Genomic DNA, 21,199 nt, shown 5'->3' with positions numbered 1-21,199 from the left:
TCCCTCTTCACGAGTGATCGGAAACCCAGGTCGCGCCCCGAGTCCTGTGTCACTTCCAGGGCTGAGGCATCGGACCCTAAAACCACGTGAGATGCAGCCCGAGAAACATGACCGTGCAAAACGGCTCAGCCGACAAGTTTATTCAACCCCTAAACGGGGTCCAAAGTGCCTCCCCTACAAAACATCGGATTGTGACAGAAACTTCCTCACACACACGCAGGAGCACCAGCAGCTCCGTGGCAGCTCCTTTCACCATCACCCACCACGCAGGAGCCTGCACGGGCACCCCAATGGCACAGCGGCCGCGTGCAGCGGAGCCCTCGGCTGCCGGAGGCCCTGCTCTCCAGCCCAACACTGTGGTGGGAGGGGGTCCCGGCGCTGCTGACCTTCAGGCCGGCCTGGAGCGGGAGCTACAGGGGAAATGACCGGTTGTCGTCCTTCCTTCCACGTGGCTCCTCCTCGCTTCTGCCGCCTATGGTCTCAAAGGCCTTCAGGAAGCAGGAGGCGCTGCACCCTGGAGACTGCTCTCCATTTCCCGTTTCAACCACCAAAGGCACAGCGGGTTGGGGCGAGGGGCTCTCAGGTGGGCGTCTCAGGTGGGCGGCGTGTCCGGCCTCAGAAACCCATGCGGGGCTTCTTCCGCTGTGGCTGAGAGCCGGAGGGGACAGCTGCCGGCTGTCGGGGAGTGGCCCGGATGCTGGAGGCCTGGGATGAGGACACGGTGGCACCCCTGGGAGTGTCCCCTCGGAGCGGCAGCCTGACTGAGCAGTCCCGGAGGGCCTGCTTCCTGGAGGGGGTGGCCCGGATGCTGGAGGTCTGGGAGGAGGGGACAGAGGCCCCCCCTGGGGTGTCCCCTCGGAGCGGCAGCTCAGCCATGTAGTCGCGAAGGGTCTGCTGCCGCTCCGAGGGGACACCGTGGGCCCATGGCTCCTGGGTCAAGTCCTGGGAGGGCGGGGTCACTGGGGGCTGAGGCCGGGCCTCAGCAGGTGTCCAGTCTGGGCTGGGAGGGGGACTGGGGGCATCCGAGAGATCCAGGCGGCCGCTGAGTGAGGAGAAGGTGCTGGACAGCTGAGTCCGGCGCTTGGGCCGCTTGGGCTGTTTCCCGGGCCCCGAGCTGGGGCCCTGCCGTCTCTGCCACCAGGCTGCCACCCGGCCTTCCCAGGCTGCCTCCAGACGCTCGCTGAGCTCATCCCCGGGGCCGGGCTCAGGGGCGGGGGGCCGCTCCTCAGTGGGGGGCAGGCCCAGGTCCCTCCGCCGCAGGAGCCGCCCCTGGGCCATGGCCGCACGCAGGCCCTCGGGCAGCTTCCTGTCAAGCTGCTGTCGCTCAAAGCAGCGCAGCAGGCGGCGGTGGGAGAAGGTGGGTGCGGCCCACACAGGGGCAGCCGGGGGCACCTCCAGCAGGGCCTCCAGCCACCGCCTGCAGCGGGCAGTGGCCTGGGGGGTCCAGGAGGCTGTGGAGGCAGTGGAGTCGGGCCCGGGGTCTGCCTGGAGGTGGAGGTGCTGGTAGAAGACGTCTCCCGCTGCTGAAAGTTGGAAGAGTGACAGGGTCGACGGGGAGGCAGAGGGCGGGATGGTGGCGGCCAGACCTGGAGACAGAATGACAGTGACCCCACGGCCTGGCGGCTGTGAGGCTCTCCAGTCCCACTCTGTCGCCCCAGCGCACCTATGGTGGGCGCCTTCAGACGCTCCTGCAGCCGCTTCTGCCTCCTGGGCTCCAGCAGGGGGAAGGCAGAGAGGGAGTCGCTCCTGGAAGGGAGGGACTGGGGGGGCCCGGCCAGCCGGGCTGTGGAGGCCCCCTCTCCTGGAGGAAAGACAGACGGCTGAGGTCCTGCCCAGGCCCAGCCCCGCCCGCTCCCGCCCCCACCGGCGCCTGGCCCCTCACCTGCCAGCTGCAGCAGCTGCAGCTCCCCGGCCTGGCCCGCCAGGAGCAGCGGCCGCGGGCAGCCGGGGCGGGGTGGGGGCAGCAGCCGGGCCAGCAGGGGAGCGGAGGGCAGGCCGTGGTTCCACTTGAACAGGGGCACCAGGGGGAGGCGCTCATCCACCAGGTAGAGGGAGAACTGGGGGCCCGGAAAGAAGACGCGGGGGAGGTGACTGGGGCATGGGGGGGTCTCCCCGGGTGGCCCCATGGCCCTCCCCAGGACCCCACATGGCTCTGAGGGGTCACAGAACTCCCGGCCCAGCCCCTTCTCTGGCTCCACCTGTCCAGCCCTGCTCGGGAGGCCTTTCCAGAGCAGGCGGTGCTGGGAGAAGGGTCTCAGGAGAGGCTTTTCCCCACCTTTCCAGAGCTCACCCACCCTGGACCCATGGTTGAGACACACCACTAACCCCAGGGTCCTCGGGCGGCTTGGCAGGGGCGCTGTTCCTCTTTAGCTGACATGCAGGGGGGTCGTCCAGCTTTGGCCCCCACCCCCACCCACCCCCTGCAGTTGTCCTGGACCGTCTCCAGCGACACGTGAGACAGTGCAGGACGGAGGAGAAGGCCCCACTCACCTGGGTGCAGACGAGGTGTAGTGTGGCGAACAGGGACTCGGGACTGCACCCCCCCAGGTACTGGGTGAGCAGCACACGTTCCCCCTTCTGGCACGAGGCTTCGGCCCCTCCGCGGAAAAGCAGCAGACCGCAGCCCGGTGGGCCCTGGGGAGCCGCACAGGTCAGGCTCCCATGGGCCACGGCGCCCCCTCCGCTGCCCCCCTCCACTGGGCCCAGCTCTGCCCTCACCTGCGTGTCCACCACTTTCACCCCCGTGCGATCACCCACAGTCAGCACTCGAGGGTGGGCAGTGAAGTCTGCCCAGCGCCAGGGAGAGGGGTCCTGGAACGCGAGGGTCTCGGGGTCCTTGTAGATCTGCCGCAGCCTTAGGGAGACGGCCGGTTGTCGGGGGACAGGCGCGCTGGCCCGGGGTCCAGCACGTGGGGGAGCCATGTGCTGGTGGGGAGGGGTTTTGTGGGGAAGGGGCATTACCCGTCCTGGGGGGTCCACAGGCAGACGGCTCCAGAACGGCTGCAGACGACCAGCTCTCCGGGCAGGTGAGGGCTACGGGGCACACAGGTGTCAACGCTGGCCCGCCCCCTCTCCACGTCCGTCTCCACGAGACCCGCCCCACTGAGCCCCCTCACCTGAGGCTGATCCCTGTGGCCCCCTTCTCGACCTGCAGCACCTGCAGCGGGGCCGGCTGGCCCTGCTTCCCGACCTTCCACAGGCCACAGTGGTAGTCAGAGCGGACAGCCAGCAGAGCTGCAGGATGGAGAGGGTCAGGCTCGAGCGGTGGGTCAGTGGGCGCGGGAGGGAGCGTCTGTGGGCCTCACCTTCTCCCTGCACGGTGCGGGTCACCACCTGCCGGACGGGTCCCCGGAGCTGGATGTGGCCAGGGCCTCCGAGAACCCGGGGCTCACCGCCTGGGGTCAGACTGACCTTCTGGAAATCTGTACCCCTCGCTAAGGATGAGGTCGTGAGCTCTGGTCACTCAAGCCCCCACCTTCCTGCCCATCCCTGACCATGCCCAGCAAGGAAGGATACACAGCCTGTCCAGGGCACCTCCCGCGGGGTAGACCAGCTGCCCGGCCACTGGCGTCCTCCCGGGCACCCAGGCCAGCGCACCCCCGGTGAAGGTGTCATCCAGGAGCAGCTGCTGCCACCGCAGGGCCAGCTCCTCGTGCAGCAGCTCTCCCAGGAGGCTCGCCACCGACGTGCTCAGGATCGGGCCCCCGAGGATGGAGAACCGGCGCTGGCGGTAGCTGAGGTAAGCCCAGGGACAGCTGCGGGGAGAGGACAGCAGGAGGGTCAGGCTGTGGGGGACAGGGGACCATCCCAAGGGAAGCCAGATGTCGTCGCATGTTTTAATCAACCTAGCACTTTTTGTTTCGGGAAACCACCCACCCTTTTCCTGCGCTGCTGCGGTGTCACGACCCAGACCTGGCCACTCGGAGTCGGCCACTGCCCCTGGTCGGAGTGATCAGCTCAGCCACGCCAGGCCAACCACACCTTTCCCGGGCGTGATGTCTCAGAGAGGACAGTGGCCCCTTCCCTGGACTCCTAAGTCATCCTGCTGCCCCTTGGAAACAGCCTGTCTAAGAATTAGGCCAGGCAAAGGCAAGTGGATGAGAAAATACAAGAGATAGAGCCCTACTAACATCTGAACACCTGGATGCAGCCATGCCTGGAGTCCATGGATGTACAGTCCCTCCTCCCCTTAGTGCAGGTGGGAGCTCTGTATGAGCAAGTACGGCTCGTGACTGCACTGGGGGGCGGCGGGGGCGGTGATGTGAAAGCAACTGTGACAAAAACCAGCATCTGTGCCCTGGCTCCTTCCACTGCCCCACCCCCGGCGAGGCCTACCCATCCCACCCTCACTGGCCACTTGCCCCCAGGGCTGGTGTCCACCGAGGTCCTCGAGGAGCCTCTTCACACTGACCACTGTCTTCTTCTTAGAGCGGCCCTGTGTGGAAAGGCCTCGTCAAGCTCACACAGCTTGGGGCTCACCGTGGCGTGAAGTGGGGGGGCCCCTCTCCTGGCTGGCCAGGGGGTACGCACCTGCGCTCCCTCCAGTTTGAAATTCTCCAGCATCAGCTGCCCCAGGGGTGCAAAGGCAATGTCCCCATGGTCCCACAAGAACCGGCTGAGCTGCAGGAGGAGAGGAGGCGGGGTCACCAGGCGCGGCCCCAGCCGCACAGCACGTCCCCCCGGGAGGGGCCACCTACCTGCTCAGTGCCATCCAGCACGGCTCGGGGCTGTCTCCGGAACTTGTAGCCTCCCCGGAAAAGCAGGTCCCGGGCAGTCACGCCAGGATCCCAGGGATCTGAGGGAAGAGTGAGGCTGGGGAAGGGCCCAGGAGAGGGGCTGGGGGGCCCAGGTGCCCAGAGGTGCCAAGGACCCTGTGGGGCGGAAGGAATCAGCTGGGAGAGGAAAGGGCCTCGGGGAAAAGGTGCAGCTGGGAGCACGGGGAGGGGCCCCAGGCCTGGAGGTCCTTACCGGGACCAGGAGGCAGCAGGGGAAGCGGCCCAGGGGCGTCCAGCTCCCAGAGCAGGCGCTTGGCCACGCGCGGCGCCCCGTCCTGAGGAAACACAACCACGGCCATACGTGACAGGGTGCTCCTGGCCAGGGCCTCGCTCGCTCTTGTCCTTCCCTAGCTCCTTCCATCTGCGCGAGGAGCCGCATCGGTCGCTCTACGGACGAAGACCATGGAGGCCCAGGGAGGCCGGCCCCTGTCCCTGGCAACTGCCAGTCAAGTCGACGGCTGGGACTGGAGCCCAGCGGCCTGACTTCAGTCTGTGCTTTGACCTCCAGGCTCCACTGGCTCTCAAACAGGCCCTTGAGCCTTTACCCGCCAACCCGAATCCCAATTGAATCTCACTGACACCCAAGAGACTGTGTGGTCACTAACTCAGGGCACCTACAGGCCGCCCCACTCCCAAGGCGGGGCTGGCCTGAGACAGCTCAGCTCCCCGCCAGGAAGCCAGCAAGTGAGGCTTCTGGAGGGGCAATCTCAGGGAAGCCTTGCCAAGGAACACGCCCCCCGCCCCATGGCCTCTGCCTGGTGTAACCCTTTGGCTTAGGCTTCCGGGAGGTCTGCCCACCCCTGCGCCCCCGGCCCACTGGGCTGGATGGGCATCCTTTGGATTTCGCTTACTCTGTAGTGATCTCATCCTTGGGCCTGTTCACTCGTCTACTCTGGCTCAAGCTCCCTCTGTTCCCCTGGGGCAGGGAGAGCATCTGACTTACACTGGATGCCAGGCCGGAAGGCAGCTGGCCCACAGGAGTGGCTGTTCAGTGAGTCTTTGCTGGACAGATAGAGGAAGGAAAGAAGAGGGAGAGGGAGGCAGGAAAGCAAGCCAACAGCTCCCGCTCAGGAGCCCTCGGTGGACGGCAGAGCATCCCTGGTCCCCAAAGGAGAGGATTCCGGCGCGGATCTGTGCGAGGAGCGGGGGGCCAGGCGCACCACCCGGGCCCCCCCCCGCCACCCTCACCTCAGAGGCCCGGGGCTGGGGCTCCGGCAGCGTCAGCGCGTCTCTCCAGCTGCACATGAAGGACACATCAGGGACACCGCTCAGACCAAGGGGGCCGGTCATAAACAAAGAGGGCGGGAGCGGGCTGGGGAAGTCCATCCTGGAAAACGAGAGCCACACGTCACACTGGCCTTGCTCAGAGACCAGAACCTGCCGGCAGCTGCCAGTGTTCCTGGGAAGGCAGGGAAGGCAAAAAGGGCCCCGAGGGGGGAAGAGTTTCTTTGGGGAAGCAGCTAACAAAGAACAAACATGCAGCCTAGTGCCAGACAGTAATAAGTGCTCCATGAACACCAACCAGCCAGCCAGGAGGGAGGGGAGGGGAGGGTGTGGTTTTCACAGAGGCAGAAGGCATGTGGCACCCCCTGAACAACCAGGCAGCCACGGAATGAACCCGGAGGTAGGTGACGGGACCAAGTCAGGTGGCAAGGGGTCAGCTTCCATCCCGCTCCTTCATATATCCTAATTATACATCCTCAGACGACACGCTCAAGACAAACTCAAGTCCCCAAAGCCAGGGACAACGAATCTTATTTGTCTGCCTTCCCACTGACAGGTAAAGTACCTTCCAAAAAATGTAGCTGACTGTGTGTTGAATAATAAATTTACGTCAAAGGCCTTTGGTAAATACAAAGTGTCCTAGAAAAGCAGAAAAATAATCCCTCCTTTTTCTTTCCTCCCATTTCTTCTTACAGCTATACCTGCAGCAAGTGGAAGTTGCTGGGCTAGGGGTGGAATCGGAGCTACAGCTGCCGGCCTACACCACAGCCAGAACAACGTGGGATCTGAGTCGAGTCTGCAACCTACACCACAGCTCATGGCAACACCAGATTCTTAACCCACTGAGCGAGACCAGGGTTTGAACCTGCATCCTCACGAATACTAGTTGGGTTCTTAACCCACTGAGCCACAACTGGAACACCAAACCCCTCTTCCCTTTTTTAATTAACCACAAAAATAACAGCAGCGCTCACTGACTGAGCACCAGCATCTGCCAGACAAAGGTACTACATGTCTCACTCTTCCTCTGCCTCTAAGACAGAGTTCAGGACCCTGAGGCTCAGCAAAGAGTGACTTTCCCAAGGCCAACAGCGTGATCCTCCACCAGACTCAAAGTCCAAGTTCGGAACCACTACTCGCTTTCCTGTGCATCCAGAAGGAAACACCAGCATGAGAGTTTCAGGAAGCAAAACCCTTTCCCCAGCAACAGCAGGTGCACTGTGCCTGTTTATTCTGTAACCTCCAACATCCATGTACCCTCAGCACCCCGTGAAGTGTCCACTGCACAGTAAGTGAAGTAAATACTTGTCAAATGAATGAATGTGTTTCTCTGGGCCTCATTCTACTTGTGGTTTCTGTGTAGTCTTCTCTCTTCTGCGAGACTGCTCTCCAGAGGCAGAGACAGTATCTGATTCATTCTTGAGATCCTGGCGTCTGGCTGCTGCTGTCATTCTCTTTTCCGTAACAGGAGAGGGCAGTGGCGGGAATGTGTCTTTTCACTTCAGGACCGTTTATCGCTATCTCTCTGCTTAGAATGAGCCCCATTGCCCTTCCTACCCACCTACAAAAATCCTACTCACCCTTCAGATTGCAAGTCAGGACACTTCTCCCAGTTCTCCCAACCCTAGCCCACAACAAACACCCTGCACCCTTCCTCCTAAGAACGCCTTCCGGTGTGGGGTTAGAGACTTATGGATGAAGCTATGTGATTCCAAACTGTTCTAAGAGTCCCCCTGGGGAAGGGACCTTATCCCCAGTGCCTTGGTATTTGCTACATAGTAACAATCAACATCTATAAGCTGAAGGAACAAATCCAGAACGAATGGAAGAGAGGAGAAAGAAACCAAACAGCCTTACAAATACATAGGCTGAGGGCGCTAGTGGAGCCCATGATCTCAGAGAAGCCCCAAGACAAGACAGCCTCGACTTCCCGCCCTCGGGCTGGGCTCTCCAAGCCCCTTTCGACATCCAAGGATGCAGGGTTAGTCACCGGCATTAATTCCAGGCCGGGCACGGCAAAAGGTGCGCCTGCCAGAGGATGGGAGAGTGGATGCTGGCAGCCCTTCCCTTCAGACATCCCCTCGTCCAAGCCTTCCCCATCCACCTCCAGGCTCCAGAAGTTCAACCCAACAATAGCAAGACAGATCTCGCACCAAGCGCTGGGTGTCAGACAGTTGTTGCTACCACGCTTTACAGCGGCGGGATCCTCCCAACTCCGGGAGCCAGCGGCTGCTAATAAACCACTTCGGAGCCCGCGGACCTGAGCAGAGGGACCTGCCGCTGAGTGCCGGCCAGGCGGCGTGCACACTTACGTGGCCTAGGCTTCGCCGTGGTCGCCTGAGAAACGAACCTCCGCGGGCCGTTCGCCTGACCCTCGCGCCACGAGGGAGCCCGAAAACTGAATCCAAGCTCAACTCCCTCCACGGGACCTCCCACAACAGCGAATATTCTGACTTCCGGGCTGGGCTAGAAGTACTTCCTCGAAGGCAGGAAGTCCCGCCTCCCAGCCTGGCCTCATGGGCGCCCCAGAGCGCCACCTCCCGGGCGGAGGGGGAATGGGGGGTGGAGGCGGCCCTGTGGGCAGTAAAAACAAAATCCCGTCAAAATCCAATAGTGGGAGCTCCCGTGGTGGCTCAGTGGTTAAGGAATCCCACTAGGAACCAGGGGGTTACGGGTTTGACCCCTGGCCTCGCTCAGTGCGTTAAGGATCCGGCATTTCCCTGAGCTGTGGTCACAGATGCGGCTCACATCCAGCATTGCTGTGGCTCTAGCGTAGGCTGGCGGCCTCAGCTCCGACTGCACCCCTAGCCTGGGAACCTCTATATGCCAGGAGTGCGGCCCTAGAAAAATACAAAAAGACAAAAAAAAAAAATTCCAATAGTGAAGTCCAGGTTGATGGCCGTGCGAACCCCACCTGTGCTTAACTAACTTCCCATTTTTCAGGATTGTTGTATTAATTCACTCAACAAACACTGAGCACCTACTGTCAGCCAGGCACTTCATTAGTCAGCAGGAATCCTAATTGTCCTTATATACTATGAAATAGGCTTTACAAGTAGAGGTTCTGGTACCCATGGGAGCGCATGAGGCTTTCCCAGTGGTCAGGCAAATACAGCTTTAGGCATTGTTTCTCAAAGTCTAGCTAGCATTGGCATCACCTGGAGCGTGTGTTAAAACAGAATTTCTGGTTCTGTGAGTCTGGGGCCTGATAAATTGTATTCCTAAGTTGCCAGGTGATGCCGATTTTGCTTGTAGGGAGAACACCCTTTAAGAACTACTGGTCAATCATAAATATTACCATTATCCAGGCCGGGAGTTTTCAAATCTGAGTGTGTGCCAGAATCCCCTGAGAGCCTGTTATAACTGTTTGCTGGGCCCCACCCCCAGGGTTTCCTGGTTCAGTAGGTCTGGGATGTGATCTAAGAATGTGCATATCTAGGAGTTCCCGTCGTGGCGCAGTGGTTAACGAATCCGACTAGGAACCATGAGGTTGCGGGTTCAGTCCCTGCCCTTGCTCAGTGGGTTAACGATCCGGCGTTGCCGTGAGCTGTGGTGTAGGTTGCAGACGCGGCTCGGATCCCGCGTTGCTGTGCCTCTGGCGTAGGCCGGTGGCTACAGCTCCGATTCAACCCCTAGCCTGGGAACCTCCATATGCCGCGGGAGCGGCCCAAGAAATAGCAACAACAACAACAACAATAACAACAACAAAAGACAAAAAGACAAAAGACAAAAAAAAAAAAAAAGAATGTGCATATCTAATGAGTTTCCAGAGATGTTGATGCTGCTGGTCCAGGCATCGCACTTTGAGAACCATTCATTTAAAGAATCAACTTCCAAGAGTTCGCGTCATGGCTCAGTGGTTAAGGAACCTGACTAGTATCCATGAGTACGTGAGTTCCATTCCTGGCCTTGCTCACTGGGTTAAGGATCCGGCGTTGCTGTGAGCTGTGGTGTAGGTTGCAGACGCGGCTAGGATCCCGCGTTGCTGTGGCTCTGGCGTAGGCTTGGCAGCTACAACTCTGACTAGACCCCTAGACTGGGAACCTCCATGTGCCACAGGAGTGGCCCTAGAAAGGGCAAAAAGACAAAAAAAAAGAACCTGGCATTGCCTTGAGCTGTTGGTGTAGGTCACAGACATGGCTCAGATTCCACGCTTCTGTGGTTGTGGCATAGGCTGGCAGCTGTAGCTTTGATTCGACCTCTAGCTGGGAACCTCCATATGCTGTGGGTGCAGCCCTAAAAAGACAAAAAATAAAAATAATCAATTTCCAAGTCCACAGCTTCCATCTGTACAGACTTTATCTGGGAAGTGCTTGGAATCAGATGGTTCCAAGCTTTCGTCTCCTCAGGGGAGTGTGGCCGGAGATGAGTGCCGAACAAGGAGGCCGTTGCAAAAATTAAAGTTCCCATGGTGGTTCAGTGGCTTAAGAACCTGACACAGTGTCCATGAGGAAGTGGGTTCAATCCCTGGCATTGCTCCTTGGTTAAGCTTCTGCTGTTCTTGCAAGCTCAGGCATAGGTTTCGGATCTATCTCAGACCCAGTATTGCTGTGGCAGTGGTGTAGGCTGGCAGCTGCACCTCTGATTCAACCCCTAGCCAGGGAACGTCCATATGCCACAGGTGCAGCCCTAAAAAGAAAAAAATCATTTGGAGAGTGTTTCCCCTAAAAAGGATTAGCTACTCTGCATCTCTACAGTCTGTGTGAAACTCTATCAGAAAGATGATTACAATATATAATAAATCAGAAATTGCAACTTTTGTAACTACTTATACTTATGACTAAAAAATTAGGGGCTACATGGTTTTTTAAAATTATTTTCGGGGTATGTATCCCTTGCAAAAATTGAGGGTCATATATATTAGTTTCCTATTGCTGCTGTAACAAATTCCAACAAACTCAGTGGCTTTAGACAACACAATATCATATAATTCTAGAGGTCAGAAGCCTGAAAAGAGTCTCAATGCACTAAATTCAAGGTGTTAGTAGGGCCATGTTCCTTTCCGGAGGCAGAGGGAAGAGTTTTTTGTTGTTGTTGTTGGTTTTTTTGTTTGTTTGTTTGTTTGTTTGTTTGCCTTTTCCAGCTTCTGCAAGCTGCCTGCATAGCTTAGCTCATGGCTCCTTCCACCCTGAAAGGCCACAATGGCCCGATGAGTCTTTCTTATGATATCATCTCTTTGATTCTGACTTTTCTGTCTCTTTCTGGTTTCAAGACCCTTGTGATTACATTGGGCCCACCCAGATAATCCACGCTAATCTTCCTCTCAAATTCAGCTGATTACAAACCTTAATTCCCCCTGCAACCATAGTTCCCCCTTGTCATACGATATACCACATTCATAGGCTGTGCTAATCAGGATGTAAACGTCTCTGGGGACAATTATTTTGCCAGCCACACCCCTGTTCCACATCACATCCATCGAGCTTCTGCACAAAGCCAGTTGCGTTTCTTCCTTCCTTCTTTCTACAGATAAGCTGTTAAGGTTTCTTCTTGTTACTGATATATACTTATCATGCAATAAAATGCACAAGTCTCAAGTGGACGCCCATCAAGTTATACACGCATGTGAACACACCTAACCACCACCCCAATCAGGACAGAGGACAATTCCATCACTCCAGAAAATTCCCTGGTCACTTTCCAGTCCATGCCTCCTTGAAGAAGTAACCATATTGCTGCCATCACTACAGATGAATTTTGCCAGCTCAAGAACTTTATATAAATAGAATCATGTGAAAGATAGTATTTTCAGTCTGGTTTCTTTCACTTAACAGACATATGTGATTATGCATGTAACAATAGTTTCCCTTTTTTGTATAGATAATGATTTTTATTTTTTCCCTTATAGCTGGTTTACAGTGTTCTGCCAATTTTCTACTGTACAGCAGGGTGACCCAGTTACACATACACATTCTTTTTTCTCACATTATCATGCTCCATCATAAGCGACTAGACATAGTTCCCACTGCTACACAGCAGGATCTCCTTGCTAATTCATTCCAAAGGCAATAGTCTGCATCTATTAACCCCAAGTTCCCAGTCCATCCCACTCCCTCCCCCTCCCCCTTGGCAACCACAAGTCTGTTCTCCACGTCCATGAGTTTCTTTTCTGTGGAAAGGTTCCTTTGTGCTGTGTTTCCTTTTTTTTAAAAAAAAATTCATTACTGAGTAATAGTCCATTGTCTGAATATATCACCAAGTGTTCATGCAACTTCCTGTTGGTGACATTTCTGGGTTTGCCAAAGCGGGTGAAGTCTCATTTGTGTAGCCATCGTTCCATTTCTGGACACCCGCTATGCCATCCCTCTAGTCTCTCTGGACTGCTCACGCGCATGCACACACACACACACACAGAACTGTTTTTCCTGATGCCAGTCTTTGAAACATCTAGGAGATTGAATCTATCCTGCGCTCTGCCCCTGTTCTTCCCAAGTCACATGCTAACAGTTCTCCCAACTGCTTCTCCTGTGCCGGGGGTGGGAATAGGGAACCACTCTGCCCTAATTCCAGTTAGCGTTGTCACACCCAGAGTAGACAGCAGCAACAACAGTGACAAAACTTACAGGCTGTGAACTGCGTTACTGGTCGTTTTCCCACTCACTGGCTCCTATAAGACTATTAAAATTGTGTTGCAGCATAGCAGGCCAGCGTAAATGGTCTTCCTCCCCAACCTCATTTTATGTTTATGTCTCCTTCGTTCCTAGTCCGTCATCTTAAAGAATTGAGGTCTTGTGATCTTCTTAATGAGCAACTCCACATCCATTCTGAAAAAAAAGGGGTGGCAGGGCACGAAAAAACTAATGTTTATGAGAGCGCACGTAGAGCACTTACGGTTGGCTTCAGGAAGGCCTGCGGTGAACAGTTTTAAAAGGTAGGTCCTAAAGATTCTGCGGGGCTGCTACAGTTGAATACACCTTCACTGATGGAATGAAGACGCCCCCGCCCCAGGCTCAGTTAAACGGCGGAGGGTGGGCTGGTAGGATGGGGTGTGGTTTGAAGGCTCCCAGGCAGGAGCAGGAGGGAGGTGCTAGACCGGGGTCTCCTGACCCTTCCCCTGGCCTCTTCGCCCCCTCAGCACTGCTCAAGGGTAGAGAAGAGGCTCATGGGAGTGCCCAGCCCCCCGACCCCAACCTTGAGCCCAAAGCCCCACCCGAGAAGTAGGTTGTTGGCCAGGTGGCCACTCAGTCCACCTCCAGGCTCCAGCTACCTGGGAGACTGGCCTTCCCATTGGCTGGGCCCTCTGTCGGCCCAGCTTTGTGGGCTCCAATTGGCTAGCAGCGAGGCCGGAGGCGGAGCTCCTCATCTGCCGGCTTGTGGCACGTGCTCCCCACGCGGGAGCCTGCCCGCCCGTGAAAAAGGGCGCGGGTGGCGCCAGAACGTGCCCCCTGTCCCCTCGGGTCTTCGTTTCCCGCTATGACTTCCCAGGCCAGTGCAGCCCCAGGCGCTGACGACGGTGGCCGCAGGAAGCCCCGCCTGGCGGCGTCTTTGAAGATGAACCCGGGACCCAGTCCCTGGAGGCCCTCGGCCAGCCTGGGTCAAGACCCCTGGGAGGCCGGGCCCGCCCGCAACTCAGAGGACGATGAGCAAGGCCCAGGCGGGCAGCTCCAGGCCTCGGCGGCAGCGGGGGATGGTGGGCCTGGGGTTAGGGCCAGAGTTGGGGAACTGGGGGAAGGCCGGGCACAGGAAGACTCGGGCTGACGGATGGGGAGGTTCCCGAGGGTCTCTGTCCCGTCCCGCAGGGCCCGCCGAGGACTTCCCAACGGCAGCCAGACGGCTGGACCTGCAGCTCAAAAACCCGCCGCCCAGCCAGGCCGTGACCCTGCTTACTGAGTACGCGGCGAGTCTGGGCGTCTCTCTGATCTTTCGAGAGGACCAAACAGCAGGTGAGCCCCAGGGGGTTGGGACGGCAGCGCACCCTGGACTGACCCCAAATGCCAGGCGGACTGTAAGCTGGGCCTGAGCCTAGGGCTCGAGCTAGGCCCTGCAGGGCACAGCGTGGTGCTCGGAACATCAGGTACACTAGACATCTAACTGGCAGGTCACGGTAAGGTGAAACCGCATCGGAAACTCGGGGCTTGGGTTGGTTAGAGGACCTGCCTCAAACCCCCAGCCTCTCAGCAGGCCTTGTGGAGGGCCAATTACTTGCAGTTACAGTTGCCATGGCAACAATGGAGAGGACCAGTCCCCCCACCCCATCCAACAGTTTGATAAGGGTAACACTGCCTAGAGGGATAGTCATTACAACCCACTCCTCCATCCCCAACACACAGCAATACACTAGGTTCTGAATTCAGGTTCTCAGCTGTGGGCCAGCACTTTCCCTGCTTCTAAGGAGGAAACAGGAGACTCATTCCTTAAGCTTTGGGAGCATTTTAAAACTTCCTGGGAAGAGCCAACTGAACAGCTCAAGAAAAGGTAATGTGTTAAAAAAAAAAAAATCTACCTGGGATTTGTTTTACTCAAGTACGGCAAGACAGCACACGTGAGAACGATGAAGGAAGAAGTGGGTACAGATCCCTAGAAACAGGAGGCGCAGCTGGCCATGCAGGGCCATGTGGGAAAGCAGTGAGGGAGCTCAGGAGGTAGGACGGGAGAGGGAAAAGGCTGAGACAGGGTAGGTATGCTGAGTAAGCTTAGGATTGAGTAAGACAAGAGTCCGAGGAAGTTTGGGGGTTGTGGGGTGCTTCCCAGTACGTGGCCCCGGGGGAAATGTTGGCTTGTGTGAGAGTTTGCTGGTTGGGTTGTGCATTTTGGATTGGTTGGTTTCTATAGCAACGGGAATTCTCTGGCAATTAGCTACCCTGGGAGGGTCAGCCCTTCTGGGTTTACATCCGCAAATGCCAGAGCATCACTAATGCAGAATGTAAGGAAAGCAGTTCAGCACGAGTGATGGGCCAGGTGAAGGAAGGCCTTCACACGAACTCACTGAGTCCTCCCAGCTTCTCCTCAAGGGATGGAGGCCCAGTGCCCTTACCACGCCTTTACAGATGGGGAGACTGAGGCCAGAGGGGCTGTGGCCGTGAACGGGAGGTCTGGTTTCAGAGCCTGAGCTGAGCCACTGGGCGGTATTGCCCTCCCTGCTGCCCAGGGTCCCCTTTCCACTGTCTACGTGGATAGGCATGTTTTTTAGTCATTCTCATTTTTTATTTTGGTAAAATACCAAAGCATAGGGTAAAAGAACTGCCGTAAACTCTTCACCCAGATTCTCGAGGTCACAGGTGCCACATTCACAGGTCTCTCTGTGTGTTCTATCCCATTGTGTATAAATATCCACGTTAGTTTTGAACCATCTGAAGGTTTACTGAGCTCTCAAACACTTCCCAAGAACAAGGACATTATCTTATATGATTGCGGTAGAAGGATGGAAATCTAGAAATTCACTATTGACATACTACCCTCACCTAATTATCCCTCACTTTCAAAGCTTGCCACTAGTCACAATAATTGCCATTTTTTCCTCCAACCTAGCATGAGCTATTAGCTCACACACCTCTTCTTTTTTTTTTTTTTTTGCTTTTTAGGGCCACACCCATAGCATATGGAGGGGCCCAAGTTAGGGTTGGATAGGAGCTATGACTGCCGGCCTACACCGCAGCCACAGCAACACCAGATCCGAGCTGCGTCTGTGACCTACAGCACAGCTCACAGCAACGCTTGGTTCTTAACCCACTGAGCAAGGCCAGGGATCAAACCAGCAACCTCATGGTTCCTCGTCGGATTCGTTTCTGCTGGGCCACAATGGGAGCTCCAACTCATGCCTCTTTAATCTCCTTTCATCTGAAACAATTCCTCGGCCTGCCTCCGTCTTCGGGATGTTGATGTTTTTGAAGAGTGAGGGCCAGTTGTTCTGTAGAGAGCCTCTCCACCTGGCTTTGCCTATCTCCTCCAGGTTGGGTTTGGGTTATGGGTTATCAGCAGGAGCCCCTGTGGCAACCCCGTGTCCTGTCCCTGCCTCCCACCAGGAGGCCTGTGAGCTGTGTGTCCAGCCACTGGGCTGTCAGCTGGGTTGGCCTGACTAGGGTGGCATCTGCAGGTGTCCTCACTTCCCCCTTGGTGCGTAACCGGTCATCTGAGGGGGGACATCTCTAGATGGTGTGACTGTCCTGCTTCCCAGAACTGTCACCCTGGGGTTCTTGAATCTTTTGATGGTTGTTGTCACGTGTGATTGTTGCCACGCTGGCTGCCATATGGTGCATGCCTGATGCCAGCCTTTCTCTGGCATCAGAAGGAAGTTGGCATTCTTGGTGCCCTTTTAAAGTAGGTGAATCTTGGAGTTCCTTGGTGGCCTACCAGTTAAGGATCTGGCATTGTTCCTGCTCTGGCTTGGGGCACTGCTGAGGCACTGGTTCGATCCCTGGCCTGGAAACGTCCACATGCTGTGTAGCCAAAAAAAAAGTAGATGACTCTTGGTGCCAGGGAGGGGTCTGAAACACGGGTTCTCCTCCAAAAGGACAATCCTTTTGGGAAACAGTTGAGTGGCCGTTACCAGCAAGTGCCATGAACTGAAGTAAACGTATGCCCTTTGTCCAGGTATCTCAGTTCTCGGATTTTCGTCTCTGTCATGACACCTGAAACGATAGTGTTTGGTGTCTGGCACACGTAGAAGGGAAACAGAGCGGTGTGCTCGGAGGGAGTCAGGACGTTTATCCCGTGAAAGTGTAGCCCTGGATCTGGACCTTGGCACAGCCTGGGCACACTGCCTGACCTCGGTGTGCACACCGAGGCCCACGCTGGCCGGGGACAGGAGGGAGCAGGCCTGTCTCCCTCTCATTCTGGCCGTCCTCCCTGGCAGGCGTCAGGAGGCTCAGGTGGGGCAGGTGTCTCGGCCCTTCTAGAAAGGTCCCACGCCGAGGGTGAGATGCAAGGCACTACTTCTCAGCCCCTCCTTCCTCAGACCCCTGCCTCCCCTTCTCTGTGCGCGTGGAGCTGGATGGGGTGGTCTGCCCTGCGGGCACTGCCAATAGTAAGCTGGAGGCCAAGCAGCAGGCGGCGCTCTCTGCCCTCCAGTACATCCAGCAGCGGCTAGAGAACCCAGGTACAGGGGCAGGTAACCTGGGGCAGCGCGTGTGTGGGTAGGGCCGAGCTGCTGCAGAGCTGGGCACCAGGACCCAGCCTGCAGGGAGCCGGTGGGGGGTGATAGGCAATGACCCCTCCCCTAACATCCCTTGAAGCCACCCACCCTGGGGGTGGGGACTGCTAGAGGGGCAGCCCAGGTACTTCTGGTTCTGGAAGATGACCCCCCCACACACCCCGCTTGTGGGTGGGACTTGTTGAAGAACGGAGGATGAGGGCAGAACCCCGGCACCCACAGCAGCCCACCCCTTGTCTCTCCTGCAGAGCCCACGACGACCCCTGGCCAGCCTCCCCTCACCCCTCTCAGCGTAGGTAGGTGGACCCCTGTGGACCCGACCCTGGCATGGGAGGGGGCGCGGCCTGGGGCCCCCACCGCCGCCCTCTCCGTCCCGGGCAGAGAACATCCTGACTCATGAGCAACGCTGCGCGGCCGTAGTCAGCGCCGGCTTTGACCGCCTGGTGGACGCCAGCTCGCCGTACCGAGCCTGCAAGGGGACTGTGGCTGCCGTCATCCTGGAGCGAGGTAGGGCTTGCCCTGCCCTGGCCTCAGGAGGCCCCGGGGCCTCTGGTCTCAGGCCACTGTCTCTGCCCCTTTCCCGCAGAGGTCCCTGGTGCCAGGGGCCACGTCAAGGAGATCTACCAGCTGGTGGCACTGGGCACCGGTGACAGCAGCTGTGCGGGGCGCCTGGACTTCTCGGGCCGGCAGCTCCATGACTGCCATGGGCTCGTGGTGGCCCGCCGGGCACTGCTGAGGTGAGGGGCGGTGGGGGACCCTCTGCTGGGGCCCGAGCAGGACGGGCCCCCCAGCTGCTGCTCCACCCTCCCCCAGGTTCCTGTTCCGGCAGCTCCTGCTGGCCACGCAGGGGGGCCCCAAGGGCCAGGAGCGGTCGGTGCTGGCCCCCCAGCCGGGGCCCGGGCCCCCCTTCGCCCTCAAGCCCCGGATCTTCCTGCACCTGTTCGTCAGCAGCACCCCTAAGGGAGCCGCCCACGACATCTAGTACGTGGGGGGCACGGGGCTGGGCAGGGCCGTGCGGTCGGGAGAGCAGCCCTGACCCCGTTCTGCGGTCCACAGCCTCCCGCTGTCCTCGGAGGGCAGCCTCCGCCACAGCCCCCCGGCCCGCCTGCAGGCCCATGTCCGGGGGGAGCTGAAGCCCGTGTGCTACGTGGCCCCTGCGCTCCGGGACACCCACGTGAGCTGCCTCTCGGCCAGTGACAAGCTGGCCCGCTGGGTTGTGCTGGGGCTCGGTGGCGCCCTGCTGGCGCACTTCCTGCCCCCGCTCTACGCCACCAGCCTGGTCCTGGGTGAGCCCCCTCAAGGGCATGAGGGCCGGAGGTGGGCTGTGGGGTGGGACGAGGGTGGCGGAGACTCAGACTTCGTCCTGTGCCTTCTGCCCCAACAGCCGACCCCTGCCATGACCCCCCGTCTGTGAGCAGGGCCATCCACGGCCGGCCCAGCCTAGACAAGGTCTTGGGACCGTGTCTGCCTCCTCCCTACACCCGGACCACACTGCACCTGTTCACGGGGCCCTCGGTGGCTCCCTCTGACCCCAACTCCAACACCTGCCACGGCCTGAGCCTCAACTGGAGCCTGGGGGACCCTGATGTCGAGGTGGTGGACGTGGCCACTGGGCGTGTGAAGGCTGAGTGAGTAGAGCCTGGGCTGGGCCAGAGAGGGGCCTGGGGATGAGGGGTCCCCGTCCCCTTGCCTGGGAGGAAAGAGGGTGCATCTCGTCACCAGCTTGCATTCTAACCCCTGCACAGCTTCTTACCAGCTTTGTGACTCAGTCCGTGGCCCCCTAAGGTTGTCGCATGTGGAGGTGTGAGGCCGTGGAGCAGGCGTAGTGGTTTAGCCCCTGCTGGCTCTCCTCTCACCTTGTGGCTTCTCTCTCCATCTCAGGGCTGCTCCCAGGCCTCCCTCCCGCCTCTGCAAGGCTGCCTTTCTCTGGGCTTTCCGCCAGGCTGCCCGGGCTCTCGGGAGGCCCCACCTCCTGGCCTTGAAGACCTACGAGGCAGCCAAGGTCAGCCCCTGCCCTCCCCCAGTCCTCTTTCTCCTGCACCCCCAGCAGGCACCCTCTCTCCACCGTCTCGTCTCCCACCTAGGCCGGGCCCTACCAGGAGGCTCGCCGGCAGCTGTCTCTCCTCCTGGACCAGCAGGGCCTGGGGGCTTGGCCCTCAAAACCATTGGTGGGCAAGTTCAGAAACTGAAACAGACTTCTGGGGGCCGAGGTGCCTGGGCCGAGGGGGTCTCTGCTGGAGGAAGCTGCTGTGGGGGCGGAGGATAGGAATGCGCTGGCAGGAGGGGTGGGGCTGCGGCATGTTGGGCCTGGAATAAAGAAGCTCTTTCTGGTGTTTCCGTGTGTGGTCGGCTTTTGTGGGGTAGCCTGGAGCTCCTCTGTGAAAAGAGAGACCCCCATGGCGGCCAGGACTGGAGTCCCCCTCACAGAATCACTGCAGTGTCGCCCCGGCCTTGGAGAGACAGCAGTCAGTGACGGCTTGGAGCGAGATCTTCTCTGCTCAGGAGTTGAACCCGGGCAGCCTGGATGAAAAACCAGGAATCCTAGCCTGAGACCAGCTAGAGAGCAAAAGCCAAGTTGCCCTGGTTCTTGCCCACGTTAAAATCAAGAATGTTTCAAGGAGGCAAAGCTGGTGAAAACAGGTATAAAGTTAAGGTTAGAGTCGCAGTGCATGGGGGTGAGCACACAGAGGAGGAGTTTATTTAAGTCAGAAGCAAAGCAGCAACACACGCCCTAAAGAGCAGTGTGCGCGGGCGTCCCAGAGTGAGGAGGTGATTTAATCATTTATGCAGGACGGGTCTTCTGGGTCTTTGTTAACCTTTGGCCAATTATCCTGTTATATTTTCACACCTGACTGGACGCAGGACCCTCCCCGTTATGTGTGTACATCTTTTAGCAAAGATGAATCCCAGAGCAAAGGATGCTGGGACGATATCAGGACTTATTATGGCCTGGCGCCCCCTCCCTTTCTGACTCCTAGGAGTCTCACTACGCATGTGTAACTGGGGAGGTCTCCTTGACCCCAGGAGTGATTGAACCGGTCACCTTTTTATTCAGCAGAGCTCAGCATCTGCCATGAGCTTTCTCCTTGACGAGTCACAGTGGAGCCAGGCCCAATTTACTCTGCCTGGCGAGTCCCAGCTGTTCTTAGCCCCAGGGCGCATCCACCTGCCTGGACCCCAGCTCTCCTCCTCCAGCCCACGGGCTTGGGAGTGGGGCCTCTGTGGCATCATGGGACAGCAGTAGGGGGGCCCTGGACAAGTGGCCCTCTGGGTTTCTGCTGGTGGGGGCTCCCCTGGGAAGCTCACCTCCGAGTCACAAGGACTGGTCCCAGGCTTTCTCTGTGCCGCCCCTGCTGTTCCACCAGGTGAGGCTGCGGCTGCCTGAGCCCACGTGCCCCCTGGGTGGGTGGTCCCCTCCTTCCTTCTCCGAGGGGCTGCACTGAGTCTGCAGGGAATGTCAGGCTGTCCGAGGACCTTGGGTGGGGAGGGAAGATGCTGTACACGCCACACTCGCATGTACGCACACACACACAGCCATGCACGCATCTGCCGGCCTGGGCAGAGGCCACTAAGCAGGAGCACAGTCAGCTTGGAAGTCTGTGCTGGAGCAAGACTTGGAGCAGGGCTCTCGGGACGTGCAGACCTCAGGGGTGGTGGAGAACCACGCCAGCCCCCAGCCCCACCCCCAGGTGTATGCGGCCTAGGCCGCCACTTAACTTCAGCGGACTTGGGTCAACTCATCCTGAGAAATAACCAGAAGGCCAGGTGCGCTGAGGGCCGGCACTCTCTCTAAGCCTGTCCGCTGCCCACACGGGCGCCCTCTCCCTTTCCAGCGGGAGGAGGGGGTGCCGAGGAACAGCTGAGAGGCCAGAGGCTCCCGCAGGCCCTGCACCCGAGGCTTTGCAGACACCATCCCATTTAAGTCTCCCACCACTGAGCACAGGAGATGCTACTGCTGCCCCATTTTACAGGTGAGGAAACTTTCAAGCGGAAGCTGGGTAACTTCCAGAAGAGCACACGGGGTCGGGGCGAAGCTGCGATCCCAGTCCAGGGGTCCTGACTTACAAGCCCCTCCGTGGCACTCGCTGCCTGGGCTGTCGCTGGAGCTGCG

At 58.4% G+C, this 21,199-nt stretch overlaps 2 protein-coding genes and 1 long non-coding RNA gene across 6 annotated transcripts; 1 reads left to right on the top strand and 2 right to left on the bottom strand.

Annotated features, from left to right (window-relative positions):
* TAF1C (TATA-box binding protein associated factor, RNA polymerase I subunit C) lies at positions 109–8,546 on the bottom strand. Of its 3 annotated transcripts, none has more exons than XM_021093729.1 (15): positions 8,312–8,546; positions 5,964–6,102; positions 4,969–5,050; positions 4,698–4,795; positions 4,531–4,620; positions 4,362–4,435; positions 3,517–3,755; positions 3,306–3,422; positions 3,117–3,234; positions 2,962–3,033; positions 2,719–2,854; positions 2,491–2,634; positions 1,883–2,057; positions 1,664–1,801; positions 109–1,586 (listed from the first exon to the last, which is right to left on the bottom strand). In XM_021093729.1, the coding sequence occupies exons 2-15, from the start codon at positions 6,099–6,101 to the stop codon at positions 616–618; spliced, it is 2,592 nt and encodes an 863-aa protein (XP_020949388.1). In that variant the 5' UTR covers position 6,102; positions 8,312–8,546; the 3' UTR covers positions 109–615. The 3 variants fall into 3 exon arrangements, with proteins under 3 accessions (XP_020949388.1, XP_020949389.1, XP_020949390.1); XM_021093730.1 differs by lacking the exon at positions 8,312–8,546 and adding an exon at positions 5,719–5,777 and having other exon boundaries at positions 5,964–6,100; XM_021093731.1 differs by lacking the exon at positions 8,312–8,546 and adding an exon at positions 5,627–5,691 and having other exon boundaries at positions 5,964–6,098.
* LOC102165143 lies at positions 12,149–18,963 on the bottom strand. The gene is made up of 2 exons (XR_001303606.2): positions 18,842–18,963; positions 12,149–12,763 (listed from the first exon to the last, which is right to left on the bottom strand). It is a non-coding gene; the product is annotated as an uncharacterized LOC102165143 (long non-coding RNA).
* On the top strand, positions 13,150–19,421 carry ADAD2 (adenosine deaminase domain containing 2). Of its 2 annotated transcripts, XM_013988486.2 has the most exons (11): positions 13,150–13,629; positions 13,739–13,882; positions 16,894–17,034; positions 17,337–17,384; positions 17,470–17,595; positions 17,675–17,825; positions 17,902–18,069; positions 18,145–18,374; positions 18,473–18,716; positions 18,970–19,090; positions 19,173–19,421. In XM_013988486.2, exons 1-11 carry the CDS (start codon positions 13,413–13,415, stop codon positions 19,275–19,277), a joined length of 1,695 nt encoding a protein of 564 aa, XP_013843940.1. In that variant the 5' UTR covers positions 13,150–13,412; the 3' UTR covers positions 19,278–19,421. The 2 variants fall into 2 exon arrangements, with proteins under 2 accessions (XP_013843940.1, XP_020949393.1); XM_021093734.1 differs by lacking the exon at positions 16,894–17,034.

This window comes from Sus scrofa, chromosome 6 (genome assembly GCF_000003025.6).
Source record: "Sus scrofa isolate TJ Tabasco breed Duroc chromosome 6, Sscrofa11.1, whole genome shotgun sequence".
NCBI classification, from domain to species: Eukaryota; Metazoa; Chordata; class Mammalia; order Artiodactyla; family Suidae; genus Sus; species Sus scrofa.
The sequence above is the reverse complement of the archived record's forward strand: the minus strand, read 5'-3'. Positions and strand labels throughout refer to the sequence as shown.

Bases quoted from the DNA above. Each gene is read 5' to 3' on its own strand.
- TAF1C (XM_021093729.1), bottom strand. From the start codon at position 6,101: ATGGACTTCCCCAGCCCGCTCCCGCCCTCTTTGTTTATGACCGGCCCC. The intron at 4,436-4,530 runs GTGCGTACCCCC...CTTTCCACACAG, and splicing joins TCAAACTGGAGGGAGCGCAG to GGCCGCTCTAAGAAGAAGAC. The intron at 1,587-1,663 runs GTGCGCTGGGGC...TTCTGTCTCCAG, and splicing joins TCTGAAGGCGCCCACCATAG to GTCTGGCCGCCACCATCCCG.
- ADAD2 (XM_013988486.2), top strand. From the start codon at position 13,413: ATGACTTCCCAGGCCAGTGCAGCCCCAGGCGCTGACGACGGTGGCCGC. The intron at 17,826-17,901 runs GTGAGGGGCGGT...ACCCTCCCCCAG, and splicing joins GCCCGCCGGGCACTGCTGAG to GTTCCTGTTCCGGCAGCTCC. The intron at 18,070-18,144 runs GTACGTGGGGGG...TGCGGTCCACAG, and splicing joins GGAGCCGCCCACGACATCTA to CCTCCCGCTGTCCTCGGAGG.